General features: G+C 39.1%; 1 protein-coding gene across 8 annotated transcripts in view; it reads left to right on the plus strand.

Moving 5' to 3' along the window:
• The window catches only part of PSD3 (pleckstrin and Sec7 domain containing 3), a 621,434-nt gene that overhangs the window by 357,529 nt on the left and 244,232 nt on the right, over positions 1–19,673 (plus strand). For 7 of the 8 annotated variants that reach the window (XM_021077991.1, XM_021077990.1, XM_021077989.1 and 4 more), the window contains 4 exons: positions 4,821–5,015; positions 5,120–5,200; positions 6,904–7,016; positions 9,521–9,579. In XM_021077991.1, coding sequence (XP_020933650.1) covers positions 4,821–5,015; positions 5,120–5,200; positions 6,904–7,016; positions 9,521–9,579 — 448 coding nt within the window. Of the gene's footprint in view, positions 1–879; positions 1,377–4,820; positions 5,016–5,119; positions 5,201–6,903; positions 7,017–9,520; positions 9,580–19,673 lie in introns of those variants that run through there. The other variant, XM_003359877.5, reaches the window with a different exon arrangement.

Below are 19,673 nucleotides of genomic sequence, written 5' to 3' on the forward strand. Positions count from 1 at the left end.
GGAAAGGGGGTTTTCCTTTTGTATTTGGAGAGCATTAAGGAAGGGATCAGCAGATCATGGTCATTAAGAGAAGGTCTTGATAAAACATAGAAAAGCAGTAGGAATGAAAATTCAATCACAGAGGCAGGTCAAAAAAACCCCAGAAGGAATCTATGAAACATGTTACCAGTTGACCGTCAGGGACAACGTTATTGTAATTCTTCAAATAAAGTTTAGAACAAGCATCCAGGAGATAGGGTTATCAGATAAAATACAGGATGCCCAGATACATTTGAATTTCCCATAATTAATGAATACGTTTTTTTCAGTGTCAGGATGTCCCAGGCAGCTTCTGAGACATGCCTAGAGTAAAAACTGTTTTTGGTTTATCTGAAATTCAGATTTAATTGGGTGTCCTGTGATTTTATTTGGAAAGTGCAGTAATCCTCCCATGATAAAAAGATATAAAAGGCCTTGAGGTCAGACTCCATGATCTGACCCCTCTTTGGATGATATTGGTGAGAGAGTGCTACCCCATTTGTTTGGGGGTGTGAGCTGTAGATCTTGGGGAGGCATTTATATAGATCACAGGGAGAACCCTTTGGGAAGTTTTTCCTGTACTGAAGTGACTGGTAAGGATTCTACCTTATGAGATTTGAAGTTCCTTGATCAAGAAGAAGAGTGGGGAGTTTCCATCGTGGCGCAGCATAAACTAATCTGACTGGGAGCCATGAGGTTGCAGGTGTGATCCCTGGCCTTGCTCAGTGGGTTAAGGATCTGGTGTTGCCGTGAGCTGTGGTGTAGGTCGCAGATTCGGCTTGGATCTGGCGTTGCCGTGGCTGTGGCATGGGCTGGCAGCTGTAGCTCCGATTGGACCCCTGGCCTGGGAACCTCCGTAAGCCACCAGTGCGGCTCTAAAAAGACGAAAAGGAAAAAAAAAAAAAAAGAAGAAGAGGGGAACTGTAGATTAAAGAAGGGGAAATTCTAACTACTGAAAGCACCTAATACTCAACAGACTGGATGGACAATGTCTTGTGTATTCCAGGAAACAAAACGAGGGTGTCTCCCCTGTTGAGGGGGGTCATCCAGTTGGCTTTATGGAGTGTGAACGGGGCTGGGCTGCCGTTGTTGTTTATGCTCTTGGTGTACAGTGGGCCCTGTGTTCTGGCTCCCGTTTTTATTGGGACTGTACAAACATTACCAGAACCCCAACAATAAACACTACCAAGAATGTGAGGTCATAGTAACATGACGTCACAGGGAGCCGGGTCCTAGGAAGCCCCTGTGGACAGCAGACAGGGGAGCTGGGCTGAAGGACGAGTACGGGGCTGGTGAGAGGAGGCATGGCCAGGCGCCCTCGGCTCCGAGATGAGCTCTTGGTGTTTGTCCTCCTGCTGGTGAGTGTGTTTTCCCATCTGACCGCCAGCTCTCTGATGTAAAAGGAGCGTTCTGTTCGTGTTCAAGGTCTCATAAATCGTGAGTGGGGCTGAATGAGCCATCTAGGAATCTTCATTTTATTCCTTCCTTTCTTTTTTACTGAAGGTTCAGGAAGATCCAGAGAGTCTGATTTCTACAGGTTTTAAAATTACCCGCTTCTGGTGAATGTGAGGGAAATGAGGTGGAATAGACTGGGTGGGATAGGAGAATGAGGCAGCCAACACGAGGGATGAGAAACATAAGGGATAGAGCCAGTGCTGCATTTTTACAAATACATGCTCTTTACGATAAGTCTTATATGGGAACAACTTCTTTGCAGGATTAAGTATGTGATATAATTACATTGTTTTCATGAAGTGATTAAATATATGCCATGAATTTGACTTGAGACGTGAACAGTAATAAGTAGCAGTTATTGGGAGCACAACTCCAAGGATTTTTTTTTTCATAACTATAAAATTATTTGATTGTAACTAAAATAGTTTTTACAGTAAATATTTTACATTTTCACCACTTATTTGAGAAAACACGAAGTGTCAGCTGACCTTTAAAAGAAATATCTTCCATGAATTTATTTAGAGGTGTGCTATATATAGTAACCGAATATGCAATTTTCTGATAGGATAAACTTCACAAAACTGGCTAGTAATGTGAATTTTACAAAGGAGAGTTAAGCATAAAAAAATATTTGAATGTATTTACATTAAGATTTCAGCATAACGAAGCAATTAATTTTGATTGGTTATTTCTGTTGAAAATTAAGGTGGCTGATTGTTGGGGGTGGGGAGGTGGTTACCAAACATCCTGGTTCACCTGGGTCAGTTCCACTTTGTGCCTGTTGTCTTGACATTGCTATGGGTTAGCATTTGAGTTTGACTTTTAAAAAGTGGTGTATTAAAAAAAAAAAAAGTGGTGTATTATGCTCAATACTTGCAGTAAAATAAGTTGGCATGGGTTTGTAAACCTCCCCTTTGTACTTCTGGCTTCTCCGTGGTCTCCTCTGGAATGTGTCAGTCAACGTGTGCGTTAAACAGAAATTTCACGAAGCTGAGTCTACAAGACATTGTGGGATAAGGATTAGTCTCTCTCTTTTCTGTCCCCTTATGGCTCCTTTCAGAGATAGCTCCTGGGAGCCCTGGCTGATAAGTGAGCTCTGAGAGGGGCTGCTAGGACAGTTAACTCCTTCAGGTCTGGCAGTGGCTGGGGAAGCCTAGGACCTACAGCCCTGGGAGCTCATTGGTGCACAGCTGGCTGTGCTGTAGCCCCGCTGCTGCCAGGCTGCACTTGGTAGGTCAGTGGGAAATGGGAAATTGTAGGTGAGGTAGAATCAGTGACGAAATAGAGATTGAGCAGTTCTGCTTAAAAATGTCTTCAATTTGCTGTAAGGATTTTTTAAGTTTAAAACTAGTTTTTTTGTTTTGGTAATGCCTTTTTTTTTTTTTAAACCTTGTAGCAATTATAATTACATCTTTAATGATGTTATCATCCCTGTGTTCCTTTCAGAGTGCCCTGGTTTAGATGATAAATGGTTCTCTGCTTATAATTCAGGCCAAGTTATTAAAGAGTTATGAGAGGCAGGGCAGGCAGGGGCAGGCAGGCTAGGTGATGGGCCTCATTCACTGTAGCCGGAAATGGCTTTGACATTTTTAAAGATTGTGGAAAAACAACAAAAACAAAAAAGGCATGTGTGACAGGGACCTTATGTGGCTGCAAGTCTGAAACGTTTACTTTCTGGTTCATTATAGAAAAATTCTGTGTCGGGTTTAGAGTCTACAGTAAGTGTGTTGCAAAACCACTTAAGCATGAGGATAGCTTTGCTTTGTTAGATGTGAGAATGAAGGTTTGCGTATCGCAGAGTTCTTGGTTTTAGTGTTACTGGTGCACACTGCAGCACTGGGCTGGAGCAGAGGTTCTCATGGTGTGGTTGTGCCACTTCCGAGGCCCTTTTCAGTGGGTTTTTGAGGACAAAATTATTTTATAATAACAGTGTGGTATTGTTTTCCTTTCTCACTGTCTTGATATTTGCACTGATGGTACAAAAGCAGTGATGGGGTGCTTAGTGCTAATCAAGCTGGGGGCACCAGGCTGTTGCAGTTGTTACATTCTTCACTGCCATACACTCCAAATAAAAATAAAGGCCAGTTTCACCTCAAGATGTCCTTGATAAAGCATTACCAATTTACTACTTTTTAAATCCTTGGGTACCTGCCTTTTTAATTTCACAAGTGATGAAACAAAGTATGCAGGAAGCGCTTCCTCTCCTGATGGCTGTCTCTAGGAAAAGCACTCATGCAGTTTGAGTTGTCAACTGTTACATAGTCACTTTTTTCATGGAAATGCCATTTTTCCTTCAAAGTCTGATAAGCCGTGGTTTTTTCAAACGTTTTCTTAAAAATTGGTAGAGTGAGCTTATGACTGCTTTAAGGAAAATAGCTGTCAATTTTTATTGCCAATGGTAAAATGTAAACTTTCAATCAGAAATTAGAACTTCAGAAAACTTGTATCTACCACCAAAAGTTTGGCAGCTTCCTAGGGCTTTACGACTTTTCTGAAGATGATAATAGTGACATTAATGAATGTGATTTTTTTTTTATGATGAAATGTGTCAACAAATATTTTGCAAATGACCAATTTATGTAGCAGAATCATGCCTTGGAAATACGTATCAAAGTGTGAGACCTTTTTTAATACAAGAGTGCAAAATACTCCCTGATAAAAGTTTAGATTCTATATTCCAACTACCCTTTAATAAATTACCATGTGTTTCATTTTGACATATCAAAAAAGACTATCCACAATTAAGAATATTAAAATATTCCTTATTTTTCTAAGTATCTCTGTGAGGCCAGATTTTCTTAGTGTTTTCAACCAAAATGATGTATAGTTACCAACTGAATGTAGAAGTGTCTCTGAGGATCCAGTTGTCTTCCAGTAAATCAGCTGTTAAAGAAATGTATCAAATATGGAAACCACTTAATTGTCTCATTAAATTTTGTGTCATTTTTGGAAAATGAAATTATTTTAGTAAAAATGTATTATTTACTATTTCATGTAATAGATTTATTACTTTTAAATGAATAGTTAAAAATTTCTGTTTTAATTATCCATGCAGTGAATATCAATAGATAAAACCTACATAAACTTCTATACTTTCAAGAATGTAAAGGTCCTGAAACCAAAAGGTTTGAGAACTGCTCATCAAGGGTTTAAGCAATCACGTCTCTAGTACAGTATATAGTAACTGAAAATATTTTCATGAATAATTAAGCATAAGATGATACCATTTTAAATATTTTTTTCATTTGTTAGTTCTACAATAGCGTGATCATTTCATCAGCTATTTCCGTTTTTGCCACGCAAGAACAACCTTTTATATTCTTTTGTTTCCTTGTTGATTCTTACAGCAATGCTGGGGTGAAAACAGCACTGCTCGAGGCTCATTCTGAAATGGGGAGCACTGAGATTCTGGAGAAAGAGACCTCAGGAAGCCTCAGTAATGGAACCAGCAGCAATGTAGAAGCAGCCAAAAGGTTGGCCAAGCGCCTTTATCAACTGGACAGGTTCAAAAGATCGGATGTGGCAAAGCACCTGGGCAAGAAGTATGTTCCGTCCCCAAGCTGTTGTCTGAGTGTACCCTGTAGGGGTGTGTTTGTGCTTTAATGGCTTCGGTTTTAGTAACCAGGTGTGTTCTGTTTTGTTACAGCAATGAATTTAGCAGACTGGTTGCAGAAGAATATTTGAAGTTTTTTGATTTTACAGGAATGACACTGGATCAGTCTCTCAGGTATGATTGAACATTGCTGTTCTTCTTTGCCTCTAAATAATTAATTCTGGGGACAGAAAGTAATGTGCTCAAGATAAAATCTGATTCTTATTTTTTCAAAGCCATGGTTACATTGTGGTCTTGGCTCACATTGTGTTATAGATACCAAACATAGTTATAAAGTAGGGAAAATATATTGTTTTAATGAAATCAAACATGAACTCACATTTTGTACCTAGTAGATGGCATAGTAAAGAATGATGGTGAAGAAGTCTTAGAGAAACGGAATCTGGGAATTTGGTTCTTAAATGATCAGTTTTTTTTAAAGGCACAGTTTACAGACTTACAGATTTTTTTCCCTAAGCAATTGTTTACAATAGCCAAATAGCCTTTTTTGACCTATACCACAGCTCGTAGCAAGGCTGGATCCTTAACCCACTGAGCAAGGCCAGGATTGAACCCTCATCCTCATGGAGACTTGTCAGGTTCGTTTCTGCTGAGCCACAGTGGGAATTCCCGCCAAATAGCCTTTTAAGACAGCACTTTGGAATTAACTCATAAATGGATAAAAATGAAAATTTCTAAGTGCAGCTGAAGGTAAAACCCAGTCAGCATTTAATCTTGTAAGCTCTGTAGCATGTCAGAGCCTGGAGAAATTCTGAGATCATCTTGTATGACCCTCTAGTTTTACAAATCAGGAAACTAGGCCTGGCAGTTGAAGTGAGGATGTTTGGTTAGAATGCACTTAGTCTGTAGCTCTTTGCATGGATCAAGGGTGCTCATGCAGTGAAAATGGTAAAGGTGGGGGAAAGAGCTATAATTTTGCCTTGTGCTCTCATGTGGTTTAATAAAAAAAAATTTATTAAAAATTAAAGTTAGGTCAGTATAATTTAGATTATCAGGTATGGAAGACAGCAACATTTTCATCATTGAAATAGGGTTTATTGTATGCTTCTTTCAAAAGTAGTATTTCATAGGACATTTTAAATGATTTTTTTTTCCTTCCTATCTCTTGTTCAGGGAAATGCATCTAGTTTGTCAGGTGAGGTTCCTGGGCATAATTGTAATGGATGGTACCCTCAGTGACTCGGACCTAGATTGGTGTGTGGCTCTGGGTGTCTATTGTTCAAACAGGTTTTGTATATACATTAATTTATCCCTAGTTTAAGAAATAAATTAGGGTTTTATTTTTCAATTTCCTTTTCATGTAATAAGTTATAAAGTGGTGATAATACATAAAAGTAACAGAAACTGCTGAGCACAAGGCAATATAATTGTAATTTTAATAGTGTGTTAGTGATGATTATAATCGAGTAACAAAATGAGAAAAAGCCTGTAATCTTTGTCAAGTTTTAAAACATAATCCATGTGGTGATGCATCCAGATGTCGGTGTTCTGTTCTTTTTTATCCTACCCATCCTTTAAAATGGCTACGTGGTACTTAGTCACATGGGGAAATCACCTACCTTTCCAAGGCTTTTCTTGATGTATCAGCCACTGTGTTATTGCCCTGTCAGCTTTTATATTGATATTCATACAATGTAAATGTCAATATAAGTTTATATTGAATGGTCGTCTAGTAAGTGATTTTAGAAAAATAACTTCAGAATATCTTAGTTTGTATTATTCATTTCTTATGTTTATATGAATTAACTTTCTGTCAAACATAGGGAGTATGGTAACATTTTCTAAAAGTTTCCTTTTCCCCCTTAATTATTTTTCAGGTATTTTTTTAAAGCATTTTCTCTTGTGGGAGAAACCCAAGAACGAGAGAGAGTTTTAATACACTTCTCCAATAGATATTTTTATTGTAACCCAGATACCATTGCTTCACAAGGTAATCTGATGGAGATGCTTAAATTCCTTTTTATAACAATGGCTATTTCCCTCATTATGAAGTTTACATTTGGTTGTGGAAAATATGGAAAATTATGCACAAGAAAGTGAAAGTCATCTAGTTATCGCTGATTACCTAGAGATAACTATTATTAACAGTTTGATTTGCTTCCATCTACTCTGTTTGTATAATATTTTGTGCTAGATTGGAATCATTGGAAAGTTGTTTCCTTATTGTCTTTCCCTTTCATTGTGAGCATTTTCTCATGTCATCAAATATTCTTTAAGAAGCATGATATTAAATGACTGCCTTATGTTCTTTACCCTTGTTTTTGTTATATTTACTCTATTTTCCAGTTCCATAGTATGACAATATACTTCCTTTAAATTGTTCATGGCTTGTCACTGAGTGCATTGCAATCAGTGAAATGCTAGTTTTCTTCTTTCTTCTTCCTATACACTTGATCTCTAAGCTTCTTGTTGAAGGGCATGTATGCTTAGTTTTGTGGTTTGTTTTGGAAGTGTTTGTAATCTCATTGGAGTTTGTGGTTTGTGTCTGGTGCTTTTTTGGGATATTCATTATTGCAACGCTGACCACTGACTCTGGTTTATGATTTTAATTACCTGTATTTGTGTTTACTGTACTATTTTAAAAAGCAACTCTAAACTATTTAATTGCTGATGTACCCTATGAAGAGGTCATTTCTCCATTTCAATCCTTATAATAAAGCAAGGTTTTCAGAGTGCAAAGTCTAGCACATCCACTTACAACTGGAGTATCTTTCATAAACTTACAAATTCTGGACTAAATCACTGAGACTAGATGCACTAGAAATTGCCAGTTAACATTGTGTCTGTCTATCTTATATTGAGGAAAGTGATTGCTCCTGCTGACTCCGGCCTGCAGGCTACAGCTGAATTAACTAAGCATTTGATTATTAAAGCCACATTCCCCTCTATAAAATGGGAACTGTCTTTCTTTATTCCTTTGGCTATATTCAGACCATGTAGCCACTATCTGTATCACTGTCAGCATTGACTAGAGAAAGAAATGATAGAAGAGGGTTGTTTTTCTGATAACTTTCTTCAAATCTAAGAAGACGTTGACATTCCTAATGAAACAAGGACTGTGGGTTTGTGCACTCGATTTGCTGTTGATAAAGATATTTGACGGTTGGCTGCTGAGTTTTATAAATATTTTCAAGAATTTGTTTTATATGTGTTTAGAATACTGGAATAAATACACTGTTAGGCATTGAGTAGCATCTCCTTAGAGAGTCTGTTTACAGAAATTACCTACTGTACTGAAAGGCATATTTTGGAAAATAAGCTGTCTTTAATTCATGAATTCAGTAATTGGACAGGCTTTTTTGTACATTTGGTATAAATTACTGAGATTTTTCTGCATCTGCAACTGCTCTCGTCTACAGTACTTGGTTTGAGAATTGCAAGGAAAAAATAAAGAAAACTCATTCTAAGGTCTGGAAGTGAGACACTTAACTCTTGGTGCTTTTTCTTTTTCTTTTAAAAACCAAGATGAGAGAGTGATGTTTCCATATAAGTTTGAGTGACCTTGCTGGTTTGGGCACCATTTTCCTCCTGAATATTTAATATGTTCATCTTCAGTGATTATTTCAGTATTTCACTTTTATATGATCCATAGTATCCTGGGCCAGAAAATCTGAATTTAAAGAATGGCAAAGAAAAGGATAAATACTCTTGCCTGTATGTTTTTAGCCAGAGAATTAATACCCAAAGAGTAAACAGTGGAAGATGCAAATCTTGATTTTCTTTAACTTTTGCTGCTTCTTTCTGAATTCATTTTCCTCCCAGAAAGTAAAAAAAAAGTTATAGTATTAAATACTTTATTTTCACTTGCATGTCTTGTATTATAAAAAATTGAGAAAATATAAATGAAAAGATAAAAATTATAATTTCACTATTCAGGGATAATGATCTCTTTTAGTACTATGTTATATATCCTTCTCCTTCTTAGATATGTTATATTTAAATAGAATCATGCTGCATGTAACCTGTTTTTCATATAATACTTTATTGTGAGGTATCTTTCCATTTCGATGTGTGTACTGGGAAAACATTTTTAATGACTTCAGCATAACATGGTTGTTTTATGTGTGTTATATGTACTCATTCCTTGTTGTCTATCCTTGTATTTTGAGTAGCTCCTTATTCATTAGCATAAAGCCCTAGAAGTAGGATTGTGGTGCCCAAGGGCTCTGTTTCAAAATTGAAGATGTATTCCCCCACCTCTGGAGGGTCAGTAATTCACCTTATCACCAGTAGAGTCCAGATCTGTTGAGATCCTTTTAATAACTTATTCTGACCTATTTTCTGCCTCCCCAAATGAATATGATGAGTTGTACCTAGCCATAGGACTGTATTTCTTAGTTTCTTAATTAAGCGTGAGTATGCCATTTTAGTGAGATTGAGAGGTCCAACCGCAAGCAGTGGATTAATGCTTTCTGTCCTTGTCTCTTTTGGTAGATGGAGTCCATTGCCTCACCTGTGCAGTGATGCTTCTGAACACAGACCTCCACGGCCATGTAAGTGTGGGTATGTGGTGCTCTTTCACAGAGCTCCAGAGTATCTTGGCCTTATCTTTGCTTTTTGTGTCCATACATGTTTTTTCTCTGTCTCCCTTTATGTCATTCTCTACGTGGTTAAAGAGGTAAACACAAATCTTTGGGAAAAGAAATAGTTTATTTCACATGTTGGCACTAAGCATAATTGAAGTGGTATCATATCATCTAAATGTCTGGAGTTGTTCTGTGTCTTCTTTCTCCACTAGATGGCAGAGACAGAGCTCTTTTTTTTTTTTTTCAGTTTTGATTTTTGGTTAGCTATTAGGGTTGATGTAGAGCGTTGGAAAGAGGATGTGTTAGATCTGAAAATGTCGACTGTGTTTTCACGAACTCCAGTAGGAAATCTTAACTCAGACTTTTCTACACCCCTCAGCTTACCTGGTCTTCTGCTAGTTGAAATATCAAAATAATCTCCCTTCTCATCTTCTATTTAAAATATAGGACGGACTTCTTAAATATACATTTAAGTTATGTATAAACTTTCACCTTTCATAGAATTGGAATTTTAGCTTTATTTAAACTGTTCATACTAGAGAAAAGGAGACTATTTTAGTTAAATATAGATCAACATGTACATACCACAAACATTATTTCATAGTCTTGGGTCAATTTATTTTGAAGAGACAATCATGTTTCTTTTTTTCTTTCTTTCTTTTTTTCCTTATGGCTACACCTGTGGCCTATGGAAGCTCCTGAGCCAGGGGCTGAATCTGAGCCGCATCTGTGACCTCTGCTGCAGCTGTGGCTACAGCAGATCCTTTAACCCATTGGGCCAGGCTGGGGAAAAAATCATGTTTCTTGTAGTTAAAGAGTCTAGGTCATCCCTTGATTTGCCATATGATTTGTCTTACAATTTAAAAAGCCTCGTTAAAAGAACTGAAACTTAGATATTGGTCCAAATTTGTTTTGCTATTCCAAAAGGTCACATAATGCCCTTATTTAAAGCCGTGATGCTCCTCTTTAAGAGAGGCAAAATGGAGCTGTATGGGGTCATTAAGATGGACCAAAGGGGAAAGAAGGCTTCTACTGTCAGGAAAGTGAAGAAGGAGATACAGTGATAGAATCATAATTTTAACATGATCTTCACAAATCTCCCAGTATTCAACTAGGAGGTTCCTTTTGCAGTTTGTAAGAGGTGAATTTAGAATACATTAGTGACTGGTAGGCATATGTAACATGTCCTGAGATTATACACACTGAAAAGGTAGATACCCTCAGGGGACATTTGTGGGTAACAGGGCCATGATATGTCTTGCGGAAATGAAGGTACTGGGATTCCCACGGTGTGAGCCTTGAAGTGAGTGTCAGAATCAGTTGACAGCCCAATCAGCTTGCTCTGGGGGTGATCAGTCAGTGGACTGTCCTAGTCTCTGTTTGCCTCTTACCAGTGAAGCAAGTTTTTACTGCTTTCTTCTCTGCTCATCTTGTGATAACAGCTGCAACTCTGTCCCTTTCTTTTCCTCTCACTCAATTTCTTTTTTTTTTTTTTTTTTTTTTTTAATTTTCCCACTGTACAGCAAGGGGGTCAGGTTATCCTTACATGTATACATTGCAATTACAGTTTTTTCCCCCACCCTTTCTTCTGTTGCAACATGAGTATCTAGATAGTTCTCAATGCTATTCAGCAGGATCTCCTTGTAAATCTATTCTAGGTTGTGTCTGATAAGCCCAAGCTCCCGATCCCTCCCACTCCCTCCCCCTCCCATCAGGCAACCACAAGACTCTTACATTTGTCCACGAATAGCACTAGTCCAGACCTGTGAGTCCCAGCATGAGGAATCTGCACACCAGATACCTTGAGTTCCCATCCACATGTGATGCTTGAGCATGTACTGTCTTTTGACTGAGAAAATATGTAATAGTGAAAAAAAGAATCCAGTAAAAGTTCTGTTCTTACTTAGAGAATGAGGATATTACAGAATTTCTGTGGAAGTTGCTAGACAAGTGGGTTATTTTCTATTAAATGCTAGATTGCTTTTTAAAAAGTTAATACTGCTTTAATAATACTTTCAAATAGACATGTATCTGTTAATTAACAGAGATTTGAAACATAGCAGTAAGTAAAAGTGTGAGTCTTACTATTTACGCAGATAACGCTGCACACTTGATGTCAAATAAGCAAGGGCACCCAGGGCTTCTTATGCACAGGTTGAGGACCACAGATCTCGGATTTGCTTTTGTCTTCCATATTCGAGGAATTGGAAAGAGATTAAATGATATGTCACACTTCTTTTTGGCAACTAGGATATGAAATAGTTTATATAAATGAACAGTTTAATATTAATCTTGTTTTGTGCCAATCATGCATGATTAAAAACTGGCTATAGAGGCAGAATTCTCTGTAAGAGGGAGAAAATTATAAACACAAGTAAATCTCTCTGTATCATCTTCAAAGTCATGTTTTTAGTGATTATTCTGAGCTTTGTTTTTAAAAGTGTGTGCTACACACTTAGGCTTGTCTGTTGTCTGTTTTGTATATTAGAGTTTTTTTATTCTTATATACCATGCATGCTGTTACAAGTCTGTTGAATATATATAGTAGCTATCACAAAAACTAACCATGTGAAAATGTGTTTCCTTTCTCTTCCTCCCCTGGATTCATTTTATAAATAAATTCTCCTTCTAGGTGGTAAGTTTTTAACCCATAACTCTGGTGGAGCTTCTCTTGCATCATGATTGCCTGAATTATGTTACAGTGTCTGACTTATTAGCATGGCCCCTGTGAAAGTGAATCATTCAGAATATAAAGTGAATTATTTCTACCATCTTCCCTTTTTGACCATCTCCTTATGTGGTACTGCCTAGAGCATCAGCTCTGATTACTTAGTCCAGTGCCGGAATAGGCTTCTTGGAAAATGAACTAATAACACTTTCCTTTTCCTTACCATCATGTCCTAACAGCATGACCTTTCTCAACAGTACTGAGGCAAGCTTGTCCTCATGCTTTCAGTGGGGGAGGCCTAACCTGGAGGTTAACATCTTATAGCTGTTCTTTGCAAATCTTCCTGTGCTGAGAGTGAGGCATTGAAAATGCACTGGAGTGGCCCTTTGTTCTTCCTGCTAATCTTACTAATAAAATGGTAGAAGGTATGCTGATAAATCTAACACGTCACATGTTGGAATGCCTTTCTAGCTTTATTTTTCTTATTCTGTCATTCAGCTAACACTTGCAGTGTGTATACTCCATGGCGGGTTCCCTGCCGTTAGGGTGAAGGTCAGGGTTAGATCTCCCCTCTGGTGGTGTGGGTGGGGCGGAGCTCCCTTAGCGGGTTAACTTCAGAGGTGGTGGTGATGGTAGGTCACTGAGGGGCTGTGGTGGAGAAGCACTGGGAGATATTTTAATTACACATACTTCACTAAATGGACTGGGGGGAGAAAAAGACTGTCTACAGTATATACAGTGTCTTTGGGAGAAATTCATTCAGATGTTACAGTCATTTCATTGGTGCTAATTCATTGGTGATTCCCTTCTGTTCCTACTTTTAAAAATGTGAATGATTTATCGTTATTTCAGCAATGGTGTGGACTTACTTTTATCTGTCTACAAATGGCATATTTTCTTAGATTAAATAAGTATTATATAATCGTAGTCCCATTTGCTAATTAATCTCTTATTTTTAAAACGCCTCTTCTTCAGTGAAATATACCTGTCAATTAAACTTTTGCACAGATACATTTTTATCAGAACAAACTCTAGGGAGTTCCCATTGTGGCTCAGTGGTAACGAACGCAGCTAGGATCCATGAGGATGCAGGGTCAATCCCTGGCTCTGCTCAGTGAGTTAAGGATCTGGTGTTGCTGTGACTATGGTTAGGCTGGCAGCTGTAGCTCCAGTTGGTCCCTAGCTAGGAACTTCCACATACTGTGGGTGCGACCCTAAAAAGACAAAACGATACAAAACAAAACTCTAGAGTTTATTCTCTTGCTGTGACAGAACTAATTTGTATTAAATATTGTAACTATCAATAAGGAAAGAATTGAGACTTTTTTTTAAAGCCATGTGTTTTATCGGAAATGGTGTGAATAAAATGTTAGAATAAATGCAAACTTTTTCCTTTTCTGAACTAATTTTCAGATGTGCTCTGTTGACCACAAGCAGCCTTCTGGCAGGATTACTGCTGAGGCTGAGGACAGGTGGCAGGGCCAGGATGGTAGTCAGGACTAGACTCTGAGGTGGGAGGGAGCTGTAGAAATTGAACTGAGATGCAGTGGAGAGTGGGGTAGAAAGAGGCAGAGTCATTTGGCTGATTTCACAGCGTAGAGTCTGAGGAGATCAACAAGAAGGCGCTGCCTGGGTCAGGCTGTGCTCAGAGGCCCTAGCCAGGGCATTATTTTTAATCGAGATTTTCTGACAGAAGCTACCCTTTAACCCTGTGGCCTGAGATTTTTGGCAGCAGTTTTGTCAGAGGGGGTTGTTCTGCTTTCTAGCATCTGTGGAGCCTGCCCACCCAGTGTGAGGGGTGTAGGAGTGGAGGTGAGGTTCTTCTGGTCTGGTGGCTGCCTGCTCACAGGCTGGGCGTCCTGCACACCCCCATCCTGGGGATACTCGGCATCCTTGCTGTCATCTTCCATGGTCTGGTTTTACTGTGTGAGGCAGGACCTTCCTGCCATTTTTTTTCTTTCTTTCTTTCTTTCTTTTTTTTTTTTTTTTTTTTTTGCTTTTTAGGGCTGCAGCTGCATCATGTGGAGATTCCCAGGCTAGGGGTCCGAGCTGTAGCTGCTGGCCTATGCTACAGCCACAGAAACACAGGATCCGAGCCACATCTGTGACCTACACCACAGCTCATGGCAACACCATGTCCTTAATCCACCGAGGCCAGGGATCGAACCTGCAACCTCATGGTTCCTAGTTGGATTTGTTTCCACTGTGCCACGACGGGAACTCCCTTCCCGCCATGATGATGTTGTTATGGGTTGGATAAGGGGTGGAAACCGAGGCCAGTACACCATACTGGTAGGAGGAAGAAACCAAGGAATAAAGTATAGGTTTTGTAACAGAATAATGTTAAAAAGATGTGTGCAGTTCAGTTTGAAAGAGCAATTCATGGGAATTCATAATTTTTCAGTCTGTAAACTGTATTGATAATTGTGAGTTTCTCTTTTTTTGATTGGCTAAGATCCCAGAATTTAAAATGGGTCAGATATTTGGTTTACTATCAGAAGTGGAAAATGACTGTTATAAGAATTGTGATTTAAGAATTTTACTGCTTTTGCTTTTCTTTCTTTTTCTTTTTTGTCTTTTTTTTTTTTTGACTTTTTCTAGGGCCACACCTGTGGCATGTGGAGGTTCCCAGGCTAGGGGTCTAATTGGAGCTATAGCTGCCGGCCTACGCCAGAGCCACAGCAACACGGGATCTGAGCCGCATCTGTGACCTATACCACAGCTCACGGCAATGCTGGATCCTTAACCCACTGAGCGCGACCAGGGATTGAACCTGCAGCCTCATGGTTCCCAGTTGGATTCATTAGCCACTGAGCCACGACAGGAACTTCTGTTTTTGGCTTTCATATTGTCTTTTCTTATGTTTCCACCCTCAGGAGCACCACAGATCTCCCTGAGGTTGCTCGGTAGTTCGTTGTTCAGTACCTCAGGAAACCTCTGTGGGTGTCTGTGATTATCAGCACAGTCCCTGGCAGCTGCTCCAAGTGCATTTGGACTGCTGCCCCTCGCTCCTACAGAGCTGTCCTCTCTGTGCTTCCCTCTTCCTGTCTGTGCGGCCCCCTTTCCTCAGTCCGCCTGCCAGGAGAGCCAGCCCTGGCATGACTTTCTTTTTCTCTCTGACCCCTACCCTACTGTGGATTCCAGCCTTAGGTGGTCATAATTCCCCATAAGTCAGTGCTGCCTCCACCCCTCGGAGTCACCTTGCCCACCTTCTTGGTGCATTTCTTCTGTTGCAGTGTGTCACAAGCCATGTGAAACTCTGCTGTAAACATGTGAGAGAGAGACTGAAAAACATTTTTTATTATCATTAAAAAAAATTGGTTTGACCCCATGGGCACCTTGAATAGGATCCCTGAACCACACTTGGAGAGCCACTGTGTGTTAAAATACTATTTTCAGTTCAAAGATATAGATATCTTTTTATGCCATTTCTGGTTCTTTTTTCAACGGCAATGTAGGAAAGATCCCAGTAATATTTCAAGTATCTCTAAAGGTTGAACTTTTAACACTTGCATTAGCTTTGTGTTTGGGGTTTATGAACGGATACTTTGAATAGCACAGGTATAGCTTCCTGGTTTGGAAATTTACAAAGGACCCTGCTTTGCCAGCTAATTGTGTGTATATAAAAATGGACACCTGGGGGCAGCAGAACACAATTAAGCTTGTTTCCTAGAGAAGCGTACAAAACACAAGCAAAACAGGAGCTTTTAGCAGAGCTACAGAACTGAAGTAATTACACATCAGTAGTATGCTTTTTTGCTCCTTACTGTAACATGTTGGAGGAGGTGCAGTTGTCACGTGGGAGGGTGTGCCTGCTGTGGTTTTAGTATCTCAAGATTTATGAAGCCTTATTTTACCAGTGGATCTTGAGAACCTCTAGTTTCTCTAAAAGCATGTTTTCCACAAAGCTTCTCAGACTTTACGCTATTCAAAATGAAGCATTTTAGGATTATTTTGCTAATTCTTCAGCCTTTCTGTCCTCGTATGTGCTGTGGGCTGCTTTCTGGTGAGGGTGGGATTGAGACAGCCGCCCTGTCAGCAAGCACCCTCAGGATTGAGAGCGGGTCGGGCTGTGGCTGGAGCGTGGCAGAAGTTCCGTTCTTCTAATGTCAGGGAAGCGTGCACAAAGCAGAAACCTGGCCACAGTTAGGCTCAGTGTTAGACTGTAGCTTGTATGGTTTTGACATGATTTGGTGAAGAATGAAACTCTCCATCTTAACTTTCCTCCTTTGCTCTCAGTTACCACTCAAGTTGGGAGCTGATTATCTGCTGGGGTGGAAAAAAGGCCACAACTTGAACAAAGGGGAGACCTGGAATTAAGGCACAGGATACATCAAGCTAACCATGTGTGCACCCACTTGTGTCATGTCCTCCTGAGGAACCAGTGGCACTTCTGTCCACTTTCTTGTAGAATGGCGGTTGGCAATGTGCGACCCATGGGCACAGTCTAGCTTAATTTTCCTAAGTCAGGTTGTATTGGAACGCGGCCACACCCATTTGCTGTCTTCAAGCTAAAGTGACAGTGTTGAGTAGTTGAAACAGGAACCTTATGGCACGTGAAGCCTAAAATACTTCTTGCCTGGTCCTTTACAGAAATTTACAGAATCTGCCTCTTCCAGCCTCTTTCCCTTAGTCCATGAAGGGCCCTCCCCTGATCACAGTGGACAGGAGTGAGAATGTCTTGCACCTGCATTCTAAATGAAAAATGTGTTAACATCCAGGGTAAGGTTTTCAGACATAGTAAATTTATCAAAGAATTTCTCTCTAAAAGGAAACAAACAGAGAAAATACCTCTTTCTTTTGTAAGAAAATATATTTGAAAATGGCAGTATAACCATTTGGAGAGAATAGCCTTAAATTTGTCTAGGGTTTTTTTGACTTTTTGATTAATATTTTCTTTCATTATGGATGGTAACCTTAATTGGCAAAATAGTCAAGATTTGGGCCTGCCTTGTGTTTTGGGATTTCAAATAGAATCCTTTTTGTGGCTTTTCCATTTTAGGTTCGATTAAAAATGTCTACTGATTTTAAAGGTAATGATCCGTAGATTTATATTCATTGAGCATCTCAGATTTGATTGGAAATGTTGGCATTGATTTCAGAAGATAATTTCTGTGCCTCTCAATGCATGAGGAGGCCTTTTCAAATCTCCATGCTTTATTCATTTAATGGGAAGGAATTCAGAATACTAGAAAGTTCTATGCAAGCCCTGCCTTGGCATGTGTTTGTTTTAGAGCAGGCCTACTTTTTTCCTAAAGTCATGAATCAGTTTGGACGGAATTCTACTGAGTCAAAAGAGGACAATAAATAGCAGATATAAACAGCTTCAACTGATCAAGTATTTAAGAGGTGGTTGGCCATCTTTGACCCATAGAAAGCCATTGTCTTGGTTGTCTTGATTTCCTGCATTGGTCAAACAGATTGGAACTCATTGTGTTGGGTGATTGCACTAACACTTCCTTACTGTGGAGAACCCAACAGATAATGACTTTACATATTTATTCTCTCCCCTGATTGCTATTTTCCTAATTGCTGTTTCAAAGTCCATGTGAGTCAAATGTATATCTTTATACTAATGTAGGTAATGTTTGGTAATTGTGAATGTGTATAAAAGACAGTGCTAAACCAGCAAGTAAATAAATGCGAATTTAGAGCAAGTATGACTATATAAACTAAAATAATTTCAGGGACTTGACTTTTGTTTTTAAATATTATAAAATATAACAATCATTGTTTTGTTTTGTTTGTTTTTCCTTTACAGGGCTGCACCTGCGGCACATGGAGGTTCCCAGGCTACGAGTCCAATTGAAGCTACAGCTGCAGGCCTATGCCACAGCCACAGAAACACAGGCTCTGAGCTGCATCTGCAACCTACACCACAGCTCATGGCAGCGCCAGGTCCTTAACCCACTGAGCAAAGCCAGGGATTGAACCTGCAACCTCATGGTTCCTAGTCAGATTTGTTTCCGCTGCTCCACAGTGGGATTTTTTTTTGTTTGTTTTTTTAACAATCATTGTTAATTAAATGATGAAAGTTCTATTTACATCTTATGGTACAAGTTCCTGAAGTCCTAAAGAGGCATTATTGACTCAGTGATCTTTAGCATATTGCTCAAGACTCTTCCAAAAGAATTAAAAAAAACTAGTATCTTCTCATCTAGTTTAAAGTTGTCATCTCAATATTTTATTGTAAATTTAAGTAATTAAAACTTACAAAAAGATAATTTTTGATGTGGATATTAATTATGGATATTAAAATGAGTCCTTCATTAGCATCTAAAGATCACAGAGAGAAGCATTTCCAAATGACAGTACTTATAAAAAATATGTTCCTCCAAAAAACAGTGAGAATACTGGCAAAAATGGTCAAAACATTTCAGAACTCTGGAAATTAACCAAAAGGCTTGTAACACTCTAAAGAATGATTACTGAAAAAAGAAAAGCTGAATTTTCATAAGAACAGTTAAGTTATGTGGTATTTTCACTTACCCTATTACTGTTTCCCCTCTCCCCAGCTCCAAGGTGATCTTGAAACTCAATAGCCTCTCAACCACAGTAGCTATGAAAACAGGACCCACTGGGGTGCTTGGTGACACCCTCTCAAAGCCCCCTTCCCTGGAAGTTGTGTGTGTATGCAATTTGTGTGACACCTCTCTGGAAAATCCTCACTTGCAGGGCTTGTCTTCCTTTGATCTGAGTCTGTTCTCACTCAGTGAAAATAGTCTTTTCCCCAGAGTGTGTGTTGTTCAACATTACTGCTGCCTGGGATAGTGCTCACATTGGGGCAAACAGGCGACCAAAACACACAAAAAGGAAAAGGTGGGAAATAGGCCATGTAAGAGGAGCTGTGGTAAACTGAATATTGTTGGGAATCCATGTCTGCATGCCCAGGAAAACCTTGAGAGGACCTCAAGCCTCACCTCCAGCTGACTCTGAGATTTTTGCACAAGCAAAAATGAGGGCTAAGGCAGACTTGTAAAATGCCAGTCTGTACACTAACGAATGAATTGTTAGAACATATTTATGCAGACAGATTATAGTCATTTCATAATACAGTCTGGGAAACATTACTACATTTAAAAACACCTGTGATGATAGGCTGTGAGCTATGCAGTTCATCTGTAGGTTTTTAAAATTGCTGCAAATCTCCCCCAATTTTTCCAATATATTTATCAAAAAATATCCTCATGTAAGTGGACCTGCACAGTTCAAACCCATGTTGTTCAAGGGTCAACTGTATACTCCTAGTTGGGAATTTTAATAGCCCACCCTTACAAATGGATAAGATCATCCAGAGAATCAGTAAGGAAACAGAGGATGTGAGCAACACTGTAGATCAGATATATTTAACAGACACATGCAGAATATTCCATTAAACAGCAGCACAATACAC

Source organism: Sus scrofa, chromosome 17 (assembly GCF_000003025.6).
Source record: "Sus scrofa isolate TJ Tabasco breed Duroc chromosome 17, Sscrofa11.1, whole genome shotgun sequence".
Classification (NCBI taxonomy): domain Eukaryota; kingdom Metazoa; phylum Chordata; class Mammalia; order Artiodactyla; family Suidae; genus Sus; species Sus scrofa.